Here is a 14,416-nt window from a genome sequence, read left to right on the forward strand (position 1 = left end):
AATCGTTTCACTCATTTGTTCACAACTCAGTTCAGAAGCACTATATTGGAATGTTGGGTTCGGCAAAGTTGTAGATTAGAGTTTTTCCTATAACTACAACTTTGTCGAACACCATAATTCAATACATATTAGATTTCTGAACTGAGTTATGGACAAATGAGCCAAACGATTGCCAGGTGATCGAAAACAGAAGTTCTGAGGGGACTCCAAGAATTCCTCCTTTAATTCCTTAAAGAGTTACTTATAAGATTCCTTCATGAAATCTTTAAGGATTCTTCTATGTTATCTCTAGAACTTGTTCCGGTAGCTTCATAGTACATATTTTATCAGAAAATGTTTTGGCATACATTTAGAAATTTCTTCTGACTGTTTTGAACAAGTAAATACCTTTTGAAATTTCTCCAGAAGTTTTTCCGCATATTCTTCAGGAATTTCTTTGAAATTTACATGAAAAGTTATATCAGGAATTCCACTATGAGTTTCTTCCTATTTTTTTTTCAGGAAACATGCCACGCTTTCCTTGAGGAATGTATTATTCTGTTGCGATTTTCAATTGCGAAGATTTCTTTGAATGAACTTTGGTCTGTCTCACAGTCTTAACAAATTGGCCTACGAATTTATTTTATCACCTCCAGCGTTTCGATCCCAATTTCGATCTTCATTAGGGAGCAATATTTATTTGATTAACAAACAGAAACATTAATTATGAATAGTCGTTTTTACATATAACACAAACTTATGAAGAATTATTCGCAGCTGTCCATAAACATTCAGCCAGTAGTGTTGTCTTAGTTTTGTCGTTGAAAAGTCATATGAATTCTCATGTGATTTGTCCACGTCATATCTTGGAACTCCCCCAGAACTAATTTTAATTTTCCCCAAAGGGGGTCTTTTAGCTATTCCTCCAATAAAATGTTTCTGGCACTCGGCTCGGTAATTTCGTTCGATTCGAAATATCAGAGCGGAATCGATGAGGGACCTAAGTTTTACCCCCGAGATTCTCTTGAATTTCATTACTCCTAGAGTTTCTCCGGGAATTTCTTCAGAAGTTCCTTGTAGAATTCTTTCCAGATTTGTCCACACCTTCAATATGTTATTTTTAAGACTTGTCCAGGAGTTTCATCTGGATTTCTCCCAAAAGTTCTTCTTGTAATTCCATCTGAAGCTGCTTCAGGTATTCTTTCAGCATATCATTCTTTCTATCGTACGTTTAAGAACTTCTGTAAAAATATCTTGTGGAATTTGTCCATGTGTTCCTTCTGGGATTTCTGTAGGTGTTTCTTTTAAGATTCCAGCAAGAGCTCTTTTTAGAAATAATGCAAAAGTTTTTTTCAGAAATTTCGCTATTGAGAGTTCCTACTATGAATCTTCCAGGAGTTCCTGTAAAAATCCAAGAACCAATTTCTGCAAAACTTCCTAGATGACAGTTTTTGAGAAACTTCAGAAGAATTTCTTAAAGGAGCTTCTGAAGGCATTCTTGGAGAAATCTCCAAAAGGAATGCATAAATGAAGTAATCCACAGGACACTCATGGAAGAATCCCCAAAAGACATTTCTGTAGCAGTCCCCAGAAGGAGCTTTTGAGAGAATTCTGAAGGATTATTTCGGTGGGCACTGAATATTATCAATTAAGACTAGAAAGTAGAACACTAGTGAAACCGTTACATAAAAAAAAACAAAATGAAAACGAAACAAAAAATAAATGACTCTATTATACAGGTGATTCGATTATCCAATGTGATTTTTTTCTCATGTCAATCGAATCCGACCTGTGTATTGAAGATCAGCTGTATTTGCTGCATCATTTCCCGTGTCCTGATTTTCTAGAAAATCATATTGACCAATAAAACTTTCATTTAATTCTCATTTCATACAATTCCAAACTTTCATCTCTTTCCATTTAAGTTTTGTTCACTGGATCATTTGAAATTTATAATAGGGTCACTCTATAATCGAGAATTATTAATGCACATAACTTTGTATTTAGTTTGCAGTTGGAAGACTGTGAACTTTTTAATTTTCTCTGTTTATGACTTTTTACATAATGCAATATTAAAAATGTCTCTTCAATTTTGTAAAATAACGAAAATCATATTTTCTCGATCACTTCTGAAGTGATTCAGCTGAAAACTACTCGTAATGATGTTGATCTGCATATTCTAATAAAACGTTAACAAAAATAACTTCTATTAACAAAATTAACCGAACAGAAACATTCCTATCATTCACAGAAAAAAAAAACATTAAAAATTGTCGCACTCAACCGCATTCCACTTACCGTTTCCTGCCTTCTGCCCTTCCGGGGCGGCGAAGATGTTCGACTGCATTCGGTTCTTGTTCATGCTGCGTGGGGTTTGGGGTTGATTGTCGGCACCGAACAAATCGCTGCTGCCACCGCCTGGAGGCTTCAGAACTCTGCAAATCAGAATGAAGGAAACAAAATTCGGATATTAGAACACAGTGAGTTGCCCTTCAACGTATATGTACGTAATGTAATGGTGGTTGGTTGATGATTGATGGCTTATCGCACACAGAACATGATGGCTTACTGAAACTGGAGACTGGGACGAATTTTTATCCAACTGATTCACGAGGCCCTTCGTTTCGCGTTTGACCTGGATTGGCACTTTTGGTAGACGAATGAAACCGCACACCGAAATATAAATTGAGGGCACAATAAATCGAAACCGAGACAGCTGCTGCTATAATGGACGACGAACTAACAACGAACGAGCACGTTATACGCGATTTGGTCAGCTGAGAAGCACAAACTGAACTGCTGGCTGGAGCACAAATCTAGGACTAGTTCAGGAGGACGATGTCGTCTACAACGGCAGAGAATCGCGTTGGTATTATTTACAACACGACGAAGCCTTGCCGGAGGTCGTTGTCGCTTGCTACACACAGTTGGGACTGGATGAATGGACGGCGCAACGGACGACGACGACGGTGAGTGTGTGTGGGTGCAATCCAGAGAACAGCAGCGAACCAGCAAGTAACACAGCACAAACGCGATTAAAAGCGTCCCCGACTAGCGGCGTTGTTGGCGAGGAAAAGAAGTCCGTATCTGGAAACGTTTCCGATGCTCGCTCTACGACGGCGACGACGACGACGAAGAAGGACGCGAAAAGTAAATAAAATCTGACAGACTCTCGACGACTTGAAGAGGCAGCCCCGAATGACTCACAGACGGCCCAAATGGTTGGGCTACTTTGTTTTGGTCTTCCTGGCGCGGCGGCGGCGGCGTGGCGAACAGTCGAAAGGAGAGAGATGCGAATATCCAAAAGGAAATGCCTCCATGTGCTCCATGTGCTTCGCCATAGTCGTTCGTAGGATGGTCGATAATGTCTAGGTATCGCGGTTGAGCGATTCGACCGCGATCCCCGTAATCGAACGGGAACGTGCAATACATGCCTCTAGCATAGACAAAGAGACTTCTCCTGCTTGACGTTTGCTCACTGGCACCACCTAGTGAGCGCTTGGAGAAACCCTGCGTGAATAGCATTGAGTGATGCATTTTTTCGTGACCATGAAATTCGAAGTGACACGTCTGCTTGTCTGTGCCTCTAGCCTTTGGGAAAAAGCGTGGTGCGGGTGTGCTTGTGCTAACCCAAACCAGTCACAAGAGCAGCAGAGAAAACAGACATCCATTATTATACTTGCATGAGCTTTCACACAACAGCTATGTATTTTCCGGTACGGACATGATTCATACAGGAATAACCACCGGGGAAAATGCGATGCAACAAGGACGACAATTTGAATCCCGAAGTCACGCACACGTCTGCACATCGCGCGCCCTAATGTGAGACGAAATTGCGAAATCCTATTGGAACATCATCCGACAGGGACAGGGCCAACAGGTAAAAACAGCGAGGGATATGCGAGAGGATCACAGATCTGTTTTTCGTAATTATCTGAATTGTGGTGTGAAAAAGGCTATGGAGTATAGAGGTTATTCTGCGAAACATACTGGTATATATTTCGAGTGATCCCTACATTACAGGGTGGTCCATTGAACAGGGAAAATCAGTATTTAGAAGTGTAACCTGCTTTAACAAGAAAATAATGGATACATGAGTAGATAATCATGTGTGACTTGTAAAATCTAATAAATGTGGTTGAAAAAAAAAACAGAATAAAAAGATTCTTATAACCAAGCGAATGGTTCAAACAGAACATATTCTGATTGAAAAAACCAAAGGTCCTATCTGCAGAAGAGAGGCTCTCTTTGGTTTCCCTCTCTTTCGTTAATATCTCAGCTGTTTAGGATTGTCTCCTTGCATTGAACGATGATCAAAACAATCGTATTTTGATTTGTACTGCAATAATATTTGAAAAGCGTACCATTACATTGCAATAATTGAAAGAGAAAGTGAACAAAGAGAGCCTCTCAAATGCAGATAGGACCTATTGAAATGTTTGGCCTGAATTTCTGGCTTGAAAACAACTAAGCTATCAAGTGCCAATTACAATCATTTATCTGGAATATTGATTGTTGAAACATTAACATTGATTAAGAACTGAATCAAATGATCAAATAATTGAGAAATAATAACATTTAATGAATGAGATTGAATACATAATGCTCATGAAATTTGAACGTGATGCTGCACGCTACCTCCTGACACATGTCTGGATCAGAGTTGGAACCATGTTTATGACATCCTTCTAGAATTGCTCCAGAAGTTCATTCCAGTATTCCTCATGAAGTTTTTTTTGTTTTTTTTTTTCACAAAGTATTTCTGAGATTGCTACATATTTTCTTATACGATTCGTATAGAAGATCTCTCAAGAAAATCTTTTAAGAATTTCTACTTGCATTTCGTCTGGTATGTATTCTGCAGTGATTTTTCCAGGAACTCCTTCAGGGATTCCTACAACTATCTCTGCTGAGAGTCCTCCAGAAGATCCTTCTGAAATACTCTATGGATTATTTCTTGGGTCTTCTGGATGTCATTTTGGTATCCCTCCTGGAGTTCCTTCGGCTTTGTTTTCAGAAATCCTTTCTGGAAGACCTCAAGAAGCTCTTTCTGGGATTTCAACCGAACTTTCTTTTGGTATTTTCAAGGAATTTCCTCAGCTTTTTTTAGGAATTCGTTCTGGAATTCCTCCAGATGTTTCTTCTGGGACTCCTGCAGAAGTCCTTTTCCGATTCTTCAAGCCGTTCCTTCTGAGATCTCTCAAAAAGTTTCTTCAGGCAATTTCTCCTACTCTTGGAGACCCATCTACAACTCCTACAACAGATCAGTTTGTCATTCTTCCTAGGCTTGCTTCTGATTATATTTTTCAGAATTTTCATCTGGTATTGTTAAGGATATTTCTTCTGGGATTTCCCTATTTTTTTTTGTTTTAGATTTCTCAACGAGTTATCCTTAAAATTTCTCAAGAAAACCGTTCTGCAATTCCTCCACATATTTCGTCTTAGATTCCACCAGAAAAAATCTCTTCCTCTAAAGGAATTTGTTTCTCATTGAGCTTGAGAGATTTCCAGGAGAAATCCCAGAAAGAAGTGCTTGAGGGATCCCAGAAAAAATGACCGAGAGATACGTCGAGAAGGAGTTCTGTTGGGCAGGATGCATCGAACGCAAGTGAGAGTTGTGATTCGACTGCACCCACTGCTCCAGGACCAACAGTGGATATAGGACAGCAACTACGAGACAAACTAGCGCTCCACATGGCCACAGCAGTCACGCAGTTCCGTGGGACGGGACAGACCCCATGTTTCGGCACCTAATACCAAAGCTGCGGAATTCCTATCTGTTAAGAAGTGCAGTAAGCATCTTAAACTAGGATATTTTGCCACAGTACTTGGAGGCCGTACAAAACCTCGATGATCTGCAGTTTACTGTGCATTCAGGGGCGGTGGCTGTTTTCAAGATGCTGTGATTACGGACGCGCCCGCAAGGAGACGGTGAAGGGCGCACACGCCCCAGCATACAAAAACCCGCGTGGATGCGACGTTTGGAGAACCAGATCGCTACATTGCGGACCAAGATTAGTCTATTAACATAGTACAAGCAGGAAAATCGATCAACGAGGCTAGTTCGCTTTGTTGCTGAAATTGTGAAGCCTGCTGAACTCCCAGATCTCACTGAAGTCAACATTACGGAGATCCTTGACACTCATGTACAGCGGTTGAATGCTCTTGCGAAACGATTGCGGCGTAATGGAGAATGTTTGAAGCGGAAAGAACAATGTTCTTTCGGATGTTCAACATTAACGAAAGGGTGTTTTACAACTGCATACGAAACGACAAGTCTGATTATGGACAAGGCCTTCCGGAGACTGGCGACGTCACGCAGTTCTGGGTCAATCTATGGGAGAACCCTGTCCAACACAACGACGATGGGATGTGCTTGGCAGAAGAAGAGCGACAGTGTAATGGAATTGGAGACATGAACGCAGTCGTAGTAACCGCCCAGGATATACGTGAGGCTACCCGGTATACCAGAAATTGGGCTGCACTAGGACCTGATTTCGTGCACAATTTTTAGTATAAAAAACTCACGAAGACCCCACGCATCTACCAGAGTTCATTACCAGGGGAATCACTTCTCTTCTACCGAAGGACCAAAACACAGCTGATCCAGCAAAGTACAGACCAGTATAGTACGTGCCTTTCGAATCTGTACAAAGTGCTGTTGACGGTAATAGCGAAGAGGATACAGGCCCACTGCGATGCCAACAACGTGATGATCGAGGAACAAAAAGGGTGTCGCAAAACACGTAAGGCGGCTAAGATCAGGTCATTATAGATGCAGTCATTGTGGGTCAAGCAACCGCAAAGCAGAGGAACCTGAGCATGGCGTACAGTGACTACAAGAAGGCGTACGACTCAGTACCGCACTCGTATCTTCTTACGTCATCAGGCTGATGTAACACGCGATGGGGATGTGGAGCACGTCCCTACAAATTACCGACGGAACAACTGTGTTGCGGTCCAGAACTCTCAGCATCAGGAGGGGGATATTTCAAGGCGATACCCTTCTTCCGCTATGGTTCTACCTCGATATGAACTCCCTCAACAAAGCACTCAACCAATGCAACTATGGCTACCAACTAAAAAGTGGAGGAAGGAGTTCAAGAATAACCCACACCTTCTTTATGGACGACCTGAAGCTGTTTGCGGAATCAGTACAGAGGCTGCATCAACTGTTGCAGATTGTGATGGTGTTCAGCAACGACATCCGGGTGGAGTTTGGAACTGGCAAATATCGGTCAGTCCATCTTCGCCTGGGTCAAGTAGTGGACGCCAGCTGTTTCCGCGTCAACGAACAGGAGAAGATTCGGAATAAGGTTGAAGGCGAAGCGTACAAATACCTCGGCTTCCTGCAACTTAGAGGCATTCGCCACACAGCCACGCAAGAAAGAACTACAGGACAAGTTCTTGCATCGTGTCAACTGTGTTCTGAGAAGCTTTCTATCAGCCGTCAACAAGTTGAAGGCGATCAACACGTTTGCTGTCTGTGTCCCATTTGACCTACAGCTTTGGGGTGGTAATGTGGACCAAGAGTGACCTCGAGGCGCTAGAACGAGCAGTTCGAATGGCGTTCACTAAGCACCGCAAGCGCCATTAAATGTCGCCCATCGAAAGAGTCACCCTGTCACGCGCAGTAGAAGGATGAGGCGTCACCAATATCCAGGCACTATGTGTTTCCCAGATCCAGCAGTTGTGGGCATATTTCGTAAAAAGCGAGAATGAAATGTACCGCACTGTATGTGAAGCTGACGCTGACCACGGTTTCAGCGCCCTGCATCTGGCGCAGGAGGATTACCAACTGAACTGCGACATCAAGACCGTTGACGAGATGATCGTAGCGTGGAAGCAGAATGAGTTGCATGGAATGCACCCCCATCAACTGGAGCTCGAGCACATTGATTAGACGGCGTCGAACGCGTGGCTGGTGCGGGATGACCTCTTCTCGGGCACGGAAGGTTGCATGGTAGCCATCCAGGACCGGGTAATTGCGACGAAGAATAATTAGCGGTACCTACATATTGCATGAAGACGTGGAGGACCGCTGTAGGAAGTGCAACGCAGTAGGGGAAACGATCGAGCATTTCGTTGCAGGCTGTTCAGTGTTAGCTGGATCAGCTTACCTCGATCATCACAACGAAGCTGCCAATGTTGTGCACCAACAGATTGCTTCAAAGTTAATACAACTTGGTGGACAAATTTGTACCCTACTACAAGTACCAGCCGGACCCGGTTCTGGAAAATAATTGCATAAAGCTGTACTGTAGACCGATGCAAATTTTGAAATTTTCGCTCCCCTATGCTTAATTGATGCCAATTTGGGTTCTGATTGTCCTACTAAAATTTGAGTTCATTTGAATTAAATTTGACTGAGCACACGCCATTCAAAGTTTGTATGGGAAGTACTATGAAAAAGTCAAACTTTCATTTGCACGAGTTGAAACTTTTTTCCACGTTACCTTGAAAATGTAACCGATATGGATTTATATAGATTACATTGCCATCTTTCATATTGCCAAAGACGCCTAACACGTAAAACCAACAGAAAAATTGTTATTCAATAAAATATGACTTCACATTTTTTTAAATGATGTTTCTCTTTACTTTTTGGGAACACTGCGAGTAAAACATTCTGCCTAGTAGGCCGAAGGAAAACTGGGATCGCGAGATCATTACGGACGTCCTCATTTGTGCCAACCGGCCCAACGTTGTGGTTTACGATAAAAGGATGAAGCGGGTAACCCTCATCGACATCGTTGTACCGTTAGACCATAATGTCCAATCAACGTTCTCCGGCAAGATAATCAAGTACCACGACTTAGCGGAGGAGTTGAAGCAGATGTGGCACCTGGAGGACGTCCGTAGAGTTCCGGTTGTCCTCTCGGAGTTGTCCATAGACGAGTTGAAATTGAAGAAGGACTTGAACAGCATCCTGAAAGCGGTGATTCTTGGAACCTGTAGTATAGTTTGGTGGTTCCTGAATCATCACAACTTACAGTACAGTACATTAATTGTTCGTTGCCAACAAGACGTTGAGTCCTCTGCGCCTGCACAAGGTCATACGGATGCCGGAGTGTTGTAGGGAAATATTTATTTATTGCATAGGGGTTCACGCATTGGTGCATGGATGCCAGGCGTGAAGTGATTGAGTGAAAATTGCTGTGATGCGGCACAGTTTGTTTGGTTTCATAACTTATAGACGTTCAATCTGTCAATCTATCATACAGTACTGTGATGAAAATTGGAAGGAAGAGAAACGGCTTTTTTTCAATCCGTGTGTGGTTCTAGTGATGGCTACGAAGATACGAATATACATGAGATGTATATGCAGAAGAGAGAGTAAGGTAGATAGAACGATACAAAGTTGCAGGAAAGGGACGAGTCAGGGATTGAACCCAGGACATTCTGCATATGAATCAGAAGCGGTAGCCTCTAGACCACCAAGCCCTGCTTTCTTTTGTATTACAACTTTTTATACTTAAATCGTTAAATCGCATAACCCGATTTGTTTTATTTTCTCCATATTTTCTTGAAAGTGACCTCTATACCCCATAAATGCTTTTAAGTGTCGATTTTCTAAAACCACAGTTCCTCTTTCATCCAGAAAATTTAATCGTAGCTTTGCGCATGACCAGAAAAAAAAGATAATGCGCCCACTTCACAAGCACTCTCTTTCCATTACCCCGCGAAAGAAGCGTGCCAAATCGATCATAAAGCCACTAAACTCAAAATCGCCTCGAATCAGCCATCCAATCAGTCATGCGCCGCCGCACTGCAGCCAGCCGCGATGCCCCGACCGAAAAGATTAACAACAACGTCTTCCTTTCAGCAGCATCTTTCGTTCAAGGTCGATCCCATCCGGCGACCGTCGATCATCGACGAACGAAACCCGCCATTCCGCTGCATTCCTCCACGTCGAACTCTCGGTGGTACGTCAAACGGCACACGGCCACGGTGGGGGGTTCGCTGGCCTCCTGAGTCCGATAATGACCCTACTTACCACCATCGAATCATCGCCGACTGGCCGAAGATGATGATGATTATCATCATCATCCGCATCTTCGTCGTACTGACTGACTGTTGGGTGATACTGCAGCGATAATAATGCACCTCCCGCCTTTTGGTCCGGTAAGCAAGCTCCGGACGAGTTGTGGGGAACCTATGCCAACAGTCCAACTTGGGACTAGGATGATCACTAGAGGTTCTTCTTGCGGTCATTTTCACAGCATCAACAACAACGAACGGTTCGCCCTTAATTTGATGCTGCTACGTAACGGGGCATCAGCCATGGCTGGCGTGGAGTGGAATTATGTAATACAGCTGGCTGGCGGCTGCTCCCCCTCCGTGATTCGATCGATCGATTCTGGTTTGCCGGAAAGGTTGCGATGGCAGGCGAATCTAATCAAATTTCTAACGAAGCGTAGCGATGTATGGACTTGGGGCTATGGATTCAAGACGGTTTAGGCAGATTATCACGCTTTTCTCGAAAACGGTGGTGATAGATAAATGACGGGCAAAAAGTAGTGAGAGAGATAAAAGCGATATGATTGTTGTGTAACTATGGCAAGATGTGGATTTGTCGGTATCTCCAGCAGGAAATTCGTCAGAATCCCCCAGAAGATAATTTGCTGTTATACAAAGAATGGATTCTTCAGAATCCCAGAGCTCCAGGAAAGGTCTCTTCAAATCCCAAGAAGAAATTCTACGAAATCCCCAAGAGGGATTCTTCGGAATCCCCAGAAGAGATTCATCGGAATACCCTGAAGGGATACGTCGGAATCCCCAGAAGGGATTCGTCGTAATCCGTGCTGGGGATGCCGACGAATTCCTACTTGGAATTCCGGCGAATCCCTTCTGGAGATTCCGAAGAATCTCTCCTGGGGATTCCAGCGCATTCCTTCTGGGGATTCCGGCGCATTCCTTCTGGGGATTCCGGCGAATTCTTGCTTGGAATTCCGGTGAATCTCTTCCGGAGATTCCGACGAATCCTTTCGGGGGGGTTCCGACGAATCCCTTCTGGGGATTCCAACAAATCCCTTTTGGGGATTCCGGCGAATCTCTTCTGGGGATTCTGGCGAAACCCTTTTGGGGATTCCGGCGAATCCATTCTGTGAATCTCTTCTAGAGATTACGACGAATCCTCTGGGGATTCTGCCGAATCCATTCTAAGGATTCCCGCGAATCCCTTCTGGGGGTTCCGGCGAATTCCTTCTGGAGATTCCAACGATTCCTTTCTGGGGGTTCCGGCGAATCCCTTCTGGGGATTTTGGTGAATCTCTTCTGACGATTCTGGCGAATCCATCCAGGGATTCCGGCGAATCCCTTCTGGGGATTGCGATGAATCTTTTCCTGATCCGATTCCGGGATTCCGACAAATCCCTTTTAAAAATACTTAAGAATCTCTTTTGGGGATTCCGAAGAATCCGAAAATTTTTTAGAGGACCTTTTGGGGTTTCGGAGAGGCATTTCTGAGTATTTCGAAGAATCTCTTGTGGGAATTCTGAAGTAGCCCTCCTGAAGCTTCCGAAGAATCCATCTTTGGGATTTCGGCAAATCATCTTCTGAGGATTCCGATACATCAACTTCTGGGAATTTCTCCAAATCTCTTGCTGGGATTACTGGCAGTACTTCGAAGTACTTCGCTGTATTTTGCGTACTCTTTACCGGGGCTCCATGATATATCGTGATACGTCACATTTTATTCCGCAATCTGTGGACTGCTAGAAATGTCTTGATATTCTGCATTATGGCATAGTGTTCTGTGAGAGGTACGTCATAGTATGGCACAAATTTCCCAAATGGAGGAGAACGTGCCTCAGGAGCCGACCTTCCGTGATACTCATTTGAAATGTTTTGAGGTACTTCATGATACTTTTTGGCGGTTTGTGAAACTCTGGCGTATTTCATGGTGGTCCTTTGTACTCCTTGGTATTCTGAGGCAATTTAATGTATTTCGTAATAGTCTTTGGCATTCCGTAGTACTTCATGGTATATTGTGGTACCCATTGCATTGGTGCTGTACTTAGTTGAGCCATTCCGTGATATTATGAAATACTCCATGGTCTGAAATATTCCATTGTGCTCTTCGTTAATTCATGATACTCCTTACTATACTGCGGTATTTTTTTTGTGCACACCATGTTACCTCTCGATATTCTGTGATATTCCATGGCACTCGTTGGTGTCATGTGCTTCAAAGTACTCGGTGATATTATTTAGTATTCCATGGTATTTCGTGGTACCCATTTGATGATACTCGTTGGGGATACTTCGAATTCGTATTTCATCGTACGCTGTGACACTCCTTGATATTCCATGGTATTTCAGGATATCAATGTTGCATGTTAAGGCTTTGTATTTTCTGATACTCTGAGCGTATCAATGAGGTATTTTTGATGATCCATGGTATTTTGTGTCATTTCTTGGTATTCTATAATATTATGAAGTAGGGGTATTAGGGGCATAATGGACACCCTAAGCAAATGAGTACGTTAGGCCTGTATAACAGAGTAAAACTGAACATATTATCAGTTGACTTACAATTCTAACATGTTTCCTACGTCTTTCAATCATTTACAGGAGGTAGAATGTCTTAATTGTGAAGAAATAATGAATTATAAACCGTGTGTTTTTCAGGGCTGGCAGGGAAGGTACGGGGCGAAATGGACACCTGTTTTTATGGTGGACACACTCCAACACTCGTATTACCTTATTTGATGCTGCTTCGAAATTATAAGAATTGCACCATATGAAAATCATGTTTCAATCTCAATGATATTTTGGTTATTTTGGAGCAATATATATGGTACTTTTGAAAAATAGAACCATGACTTGTTCCTTTACACTTATGCATTAAAAGTTTTACAAAAAAGTCAACGGTTTCGGCAAAAACAGGGGTGTCCATTATGCCCCTAATCCCCCTACTTCTTGCTATTTTGAGATGATTCATGGTATTATTTGATACTTTATAAAATCCTGTGTTAGCTTTTGGCATTTATGGTACATTGGATTGTAAAGCCTGTAAATTGCAGACGTTGTGGGACTTGAAGTATTTCAGTGATCAAACTCCAAAATGATTTGGGGTACTTAATGCGCCTTGAGAAACAACCGATCTTTGCCTTTCTGGTGATTTTAGCTTTTTTTATCTTTTATCATCGCCGACGTTTCGGTTCGACTCAACTATTGGACCATCTCCAGGGCCTAAATATTTGATTGAAATTGGAAAAAAAATAAGACTGAGCCGAAAATTCCAGAAAGTCAACAATCATCCAGACGAAACTTGCAACCCAACCGATCATGTCTTCAATTCATCTTCCTTTTCTCTATTCGATACCAATCCATCTCGCAAAGTCAACTTTGAACACAATTTAAATTAGCCACTTATCAACCACCACCTACCTGCTTCCAACTCGAAACACCAGATAAACATGGCCCCGAGATCGTGATGATCAGCTTCCCCGTCCATTTCACACGTTCAACACTTTTGCCTGATCCCAAAAGGTTGATTCCCAGGAAACCGAACCCGGAAGGTTCGGCTGTGAAGCTGTCGGGCCGGGATCCAAAAGCGATGCCGTTTGACATTTCTCCCCGAAAATGGCACTGGCCAGTCGCGTTTTCGTTAACCTCTCACGCGTTCACGAAAGTGCAAACAAAGCCGTGTGGCCACGGAGAGACGCGGAGTCCAGTTTGGCGATAACGACCAACTTCCTGCGCGGTCAAACATCGCATCGCTTCGTCGCACACCACATCAGGTGTTTCGAATCAATGTAATGGTGTCACACCGCGTCGTCGTCGATTAGTTTCCATTTCGTACCTAACAAGAAAACTCAAATCCAGCCACCACAACGCAAACGCATTGACATGCAGCCCGAACCAGTCATCCATTCATCCGGACATAATTTATGTAAATTCCAGTGCGATCCACCGTTGTTTGTCGTGTCTTGATGCATCTAGGGTAAGGGTACCAATTGTAGGTGTTCTCAGATTGTTTTAAATATTCAATAAGTACATAAAGATTTTTTTTGGTTTTATTACGGTTTTAAAACAGTTTTAAAACCATATTTCGTTCATGAAAGCCGTGATATACACGTGAATCATACAAAGTTCTAATTTTGTCAGTGCATATTTAAACACTCGAATTTGAAACAACATTGTCCAGAACTGGTACTATTTTCGTAAAACTATCCAGCTGCAGCAGCTATCCATTTCCTTTAATGCAATTTGGAGGCCTGTCGTCGTTATTGTTGATCCCAGTCTTCGTCGCCGTCGTTGTCGTTGTCGTCATTGAAGAAACAGCGCCATTAGCTGTCGCATAAAAGTCAAGTGGTTGATACCAATAACATTTATCTAATCTCACTCACTATGGGTGTTGCTGCGGTGCGGAGGTTTGAATGAGCGACGACGACTTCGGCTCAGATTAACCATTTTCTCACACTTT

The 14,416-nt window shown here is 42.8% G+C and overlaps 1 protein-coding gene across 7 annotated transcripts in view; it reads right to left on the reverse strand.

The window, feature by feature from the left end:
• The window catches only part of LOC109405001 (microtubule-associated protein Jupiter), a 526,579-nt gene that overhangs the window by 40,570 nt on the left and 471,593 nt on the right, over positions 1 to 14,416 (reverse strand). For all 7 annotated transcript variants that reach the window (XM_029871335.2, XM_029871344.2, XM_029871351.2 and 4 more), the window contains one exon: positions 2,278 to 2,414. In XM_029871335.2, coding sequence (XP_029727195.2) covers positions 2,278 to 2,414 — 137 coding nt within the window. The remainder of the gene's footprint in view (positions 1 to 2,277; positions 2,415 to 14,416) is intronic.

This window comes from Aedes albopictus, chromosome 3 (assembly GCF_035046485.1).
Source record: "Aedes albopictus strain Foshan chromosome 3, AalbF5, whole genome shotgun sequence".
Taxonomy (NCBI): Eukaryota; Metazoa; Arthropoda; class Insecta; order Diptera; family Culicidae; genus Aedes; species Aedes albopictus.